Here is a 4,623-nt window from a genome sequence, read left to right on the forward strand (position 1 = left end):
CTCAGTCTCAGGAGGTCCCATTTATTCAATGAGGCCCTTAATGTCTGTGCTGCTGGGGTTATACGTAGGAAGTGGTCTCCTGTGCCCATATGTTGTAGAGTAATTCCCACTTTCTCTTTTATCAGGTTCATTGTGTTCAGACTGATATTGAGGTCTTTAATCCATTTGGACTTGAGTTTTGTGATAGATTTTTTTATTTTGAACTATCCCTGCATCTCTGGGATGAAGCTGACTTGATCATGGTGAATGATTTTATTTGGATGTGTTCTTGGAATTGGTTTTTCTATATTTTATTGAGTATTAGTTTAAAAATATGTATGCCCTATGTTTCCATGCCACTACTGAATGACTCTTTTAGTAGTATGCAGATGACAATAGATGAAAGTGACAAGATGAAGAAAATGATTATAAGATCCTTGTTTTTGTGGTGGGGTGCTAGCCTTGAACGCTCTGTGTAGTCAAGGATGACTCTGAATTTCTGTTCTTCCTTCCATCACATCTTGAGTGCTGGAATTGGAATTATGGACATGGTCCACTGTGCCTAGTTTCATGTGGTGATAGAAATCAGATCTGGGATCTCTTCATGTTAGGCAAGAACTCAACCAACTGAGCTATATCCCTAGTTCAGAAATGAGATGTTGTCTTTCAAATCTACATGGGTAGTAGAAAAAGGCAAGATCTCCTAAGTAAATTGGCAGAGGGTTGAAGGGGAGGAGAGAGGCAGGGACGGGAGCAGAGCAATATGTAGAGCCAAATAAAAATCTGTTTAAAAAGAAGCATAGATAATTCAAATTGGAACAAAAAAGAAGTGAGTGACATTTAAAAAGCAGTTGAACTTGCTTCTTTTCTCTCCAAATTTTTTTAAATAAATTTCTTCATTTATTTATTTTATGTCCCAGCCACAGTTTCCCCTCCTTCCTCTCTTCCCAGTCTCCCACCCCCAACCCCTCTGTTCATACTTGCCAATCCACTCTTTCCTTTCTCCATTTCTGTTCAGGAAAGAACAGGCCTCCCATGGATATCAAAAAAGCAAGGCATGTCAAGTTGCAGTAAGACTAAGCACCTCCCCATATATTAAGGTTATACAAGTTGACCCAGTATGAGGAGTTAGGTCCCAAAAGCCAGTAAAAGTGTCAGAGACAGCCCCTGTTCCCACTATTAGGAGCCCCACAAGAGGACCAAGCTACACAACTATAACATAAATGCAGAGTTCCCAGAATGGTCCTATACAGGTTCCCTGGTTATCGATCCAGTCTCTCTGAGCCACTGTGAGCCCAGGTTAGTTGACCCTGTGAGTTTTCTTGTACTGTCCTTTGACCCCTCTGGCTTCTACAATTCTTTCTCCCCCTCCGCCTTTTCAGCAAGATTCCCCAACCTACACCTAATGTTTGGATGTGGGTCTGCATGTGTTTCCATCAGTTGCTGGATGAAGCCTCTCTGATGACAATTGTGCTAGGCACTAGTATATTTGTATAGCAAAATATCATTAGGCTTCAGTGTATTGATATTTTCTCCAGTTTGGTTCTATTTTAGGTCTCTGGGTCATCCAGCCTGGGGATCCTGGCACTTGAGTCAGTGTCAGGGGTATGCTTACTTTTCTGACATGGATTTTAGACTCAACTAGTCATTGGTTGGCCACTCCTTCAATCTCTAGGCCACTCTTACCCCAGTATGTCCCATTGGCATGGCAGACTATAGGTGAAGGTTATGTAGCTGAGTTGGTTTCCCACTCCCTCCACTTGAAGTCTTGCCTGGTATTAGGAGATGGCCAGTTCAGTCTACATATCTGCTTTTACTAGGGGTTCTAGTTGGGGTCATCCTTAGATTCAGAATGAAAAATGTGTCTGTAATGTTTTCATTCATTTTTTAGATATTTATATAATTCTACAAGATTAAAGTTTGACTGTGGCTAGTGAGAGCTTGGTTGATAAAGACACTTGCAGCCAAACCCAGGGACCTGAGTTCAATTCCAGGGGCCCACCTGGTAGAACTAAAGAACTGATTCTTGAAAATTGTCTTCTGACCTCCATATACATGCATGCACTAACACACACACACACACACACACACACACACACACACACACAGATAACCAAAATTATGAATGAATGACTGAATATATTATAATAATTTTGTTATAATATATATAGGGAAAGTGGCATTACTTCCTGCTTACTGCTTTGTTTTCTCTCTTTCCACAGTTAAAAGATGTTGATACTAGGAAAATTATTAAAGCAATGCTTTCTTATGTATGGCCCAAAGACAGGCCAGATCTACGAGCCAGAGTTGCCATCTCCCTGGGATTTTTAGGTGGTGCAAAGGTAAGTAAGAATATGCTTTGTTAAAAGATACTGTAACTTTTTCTAGCAAGTAAATTACTGTCAGTGGAACATGGGCAACTTTTGGGACTTTGCTTATTTTACATAATTGTTTCATTCATTGAGCAGAAATTATATGATACTAGGAGTATTTTTTCTGAATCAAAAGTCTGTGTTATCTTAATGGAATTCACTCCTAAAACAAATATATAAGATGCAGAAATATTGATTGTAAGAAAGCATAAATGAAAAAAAAAATAAGAGCCACAAAAACTGAGTGCTTTCAGTATACAGACCCCTTTAAGTTTTAAATGCATGTGTTCTTTTATTTGTTCATTTTTTCCCCTGCCCTGAAGTATTTAAGAACATATACAAAATACTATTTTTGGTTGTTCACTGTTGGTATTCAAATGTAAAAGGTAAAATATTCATACATTCTGAAGAGAAACCAGTGTATAGGTATTCAAATGTAAATGAGAATGTAGATAAAGCAAATTTCTTCCTTAAATCATACAGGAGTAAGGTAAATTTTGTTTTATTACTGTAAGACATGATGGGTCATAAAGGATTCAAAGAAGTGCTATTCAAGTGTTGTGGTATTTTAGAGGAAAGATGGGGGGGAACCACCATGGTGAGGAGCCAGGAAAGATCTTGCAGAGGAAATGACATCCTTTACAGTCCTGTATAAGTCAGATTGTTAGATAAGTAGAGATAATTTGAACAGTGGCCTAGTGAGAACATATAGTATGTGTGCAGAAGTGCATAGCCTATCTTGGCTCCATTGAAAGGATGATACTTCAGCGGAAGTGAGCTTAGAGAAATAATATGATTTCCTAATATGAAATCCCTTTACTATAAAGCAAGTAATTTATAATGTGAAAAATAAGAACTTCACTTTTGAGTACTATATTAATTTGGTTAGAAGTATGCTTTAAGAAGTTTATCTGACTCTATTTTAGAAGATGGAATAAGGTAATAAAATATTTACTCTGAGGATACATACCATCCATCCATTCATGCCTTCATATGGCAAATATTTATCAACTAGTTATGAGACCAGTGTAATAGTCTGGGTAACAAGTAACAGCAGACTGTACTGTACAGAAGTCATGGTAGAAAAGTGATTGTGGGAGGGAAATATGCCAGAGATATTGTACGATATAATTAAGACATGGCAACAGATTGGTTATTAGGAGTGAAATAGCAAAATTCAAAGGTGATGTTAGGAATGCAAGAATGATAATGCTTTCAACAGAAGTAGGTAGTAAGTCAAATCTTGTTTGTAGAGTGACAGTTTTACTTTTGGACATGTTGAAATGCTAGCAGAACTAGATAGAGAGCAGTACATTCAGTGCTGCAAATTGTGGGGCTAGCTCAGGAGGCAGGAAGATGTTGGAAGATCTCTTTACTAAGAGATGATAGTAGAAAGATTACAAATTAAGTTGAATACCAAAGAAACAAACAGAGGGCAGAACTTACGTTCTATACAAAGGAAACAGAAAAATAAGTAATTGAAAAGATAAAAGTAAAACCATAACCTAACTCTTTATTTTCAGTTCTTCTTTCTCAGCTGTGAGCTCTGTTGAGGATCCTCCCCTAAATCTGACCCATTCCTGAAATAAGTGTGGTCTTAAATCAGGCTATTATGTAACAGATCATGAGTTCATACTTCACTGTATTTGTTTAAGCTGAATAGAGGGCTATATTAGCGATTAATTTGGTAGATAATGTTTAAATTTTTCACTTTTATGTTCATTTTAGCAGTGTTGGTTGGTGGATTATCTTTTACATACAAATTATTAAGGACAAAACTGATTCTAAGCTCTTATGCAAGGCAAAATTAGTGAATTGGCCTTTATTTCTTCATTAGCTGAATGCAAGTACCTTGTTAACAAGTAAAAGGCAGATGGTTTTCTGGATTTTCTTGAGAATTGAAGAGGGCAGGTTAGAACATGACTAATTAGTCTAGCTATAGGGAGGAGTCTCCAGTAATGACATTTACATTAGGATTTATTTTTAGTGTATACCAGTCCTTCAAAAATACAGATTTCTGTTGCTTGGTGACAGGTCAATATCAAGGTGTAAAATCTAGCTAAACTAATGTAGTTGTAGATTAAAATATTTTTAGAATGCTAATATTTGGATCTTCACTCAACAAATAGAACTCATAGAATGGAAATTGTTGTTCCAAATTCTTTTTTTTTTTTTTTTTTTTTGGATTTTTGAGACAGGGGCCAGCTGGCCTTGGTGAATTCCCGAAAGAACATCCCCATTGTCTCAGAATGTGGGTGTACCCCTCGCGGCA

General features: G+C 37.2%; 1 protein-coding gene across 1 annotated transcript in view; it reads left to right on the top strand.

Moving 5' to 3' along the window:
- The window catches only part of Abcb7 (ATP binding cassette subfamily B member 7), a 176,197-nt gene that overhangs the window by 122,132 nt on the left and 49,442 nt on the right, over window positions 1–4,623 (top strand). The window contains exon 4 of the mRNA XM_005369713.2: window positions 2,202–2,321. Within this exon, the coding sequence (XP_005369770.2) occupies window positions 2,202–2,321 (120 nt within the window). The remainder of the gene's footprint in view (window positions 1–2,201; window positions 2,322–4,623) is intronic.

The sequence above is a fragment of the Microtus ochrogaster genome, unplaced genomic scaffold (genome assembly GCF_000317375.1).
Source record: "Microtus ochrogaster isolate Prairie Vole_2 unplaced genomic scaffold, MicOch1.0 UNK57, whole genome shotgun sequence".
Taxonomy (NCBI): Eukaryota; Metazoa; Chordata; class Mammalia; order Rodentia; family Cricetidae; genus Microtus; species Microtus ochrogaster.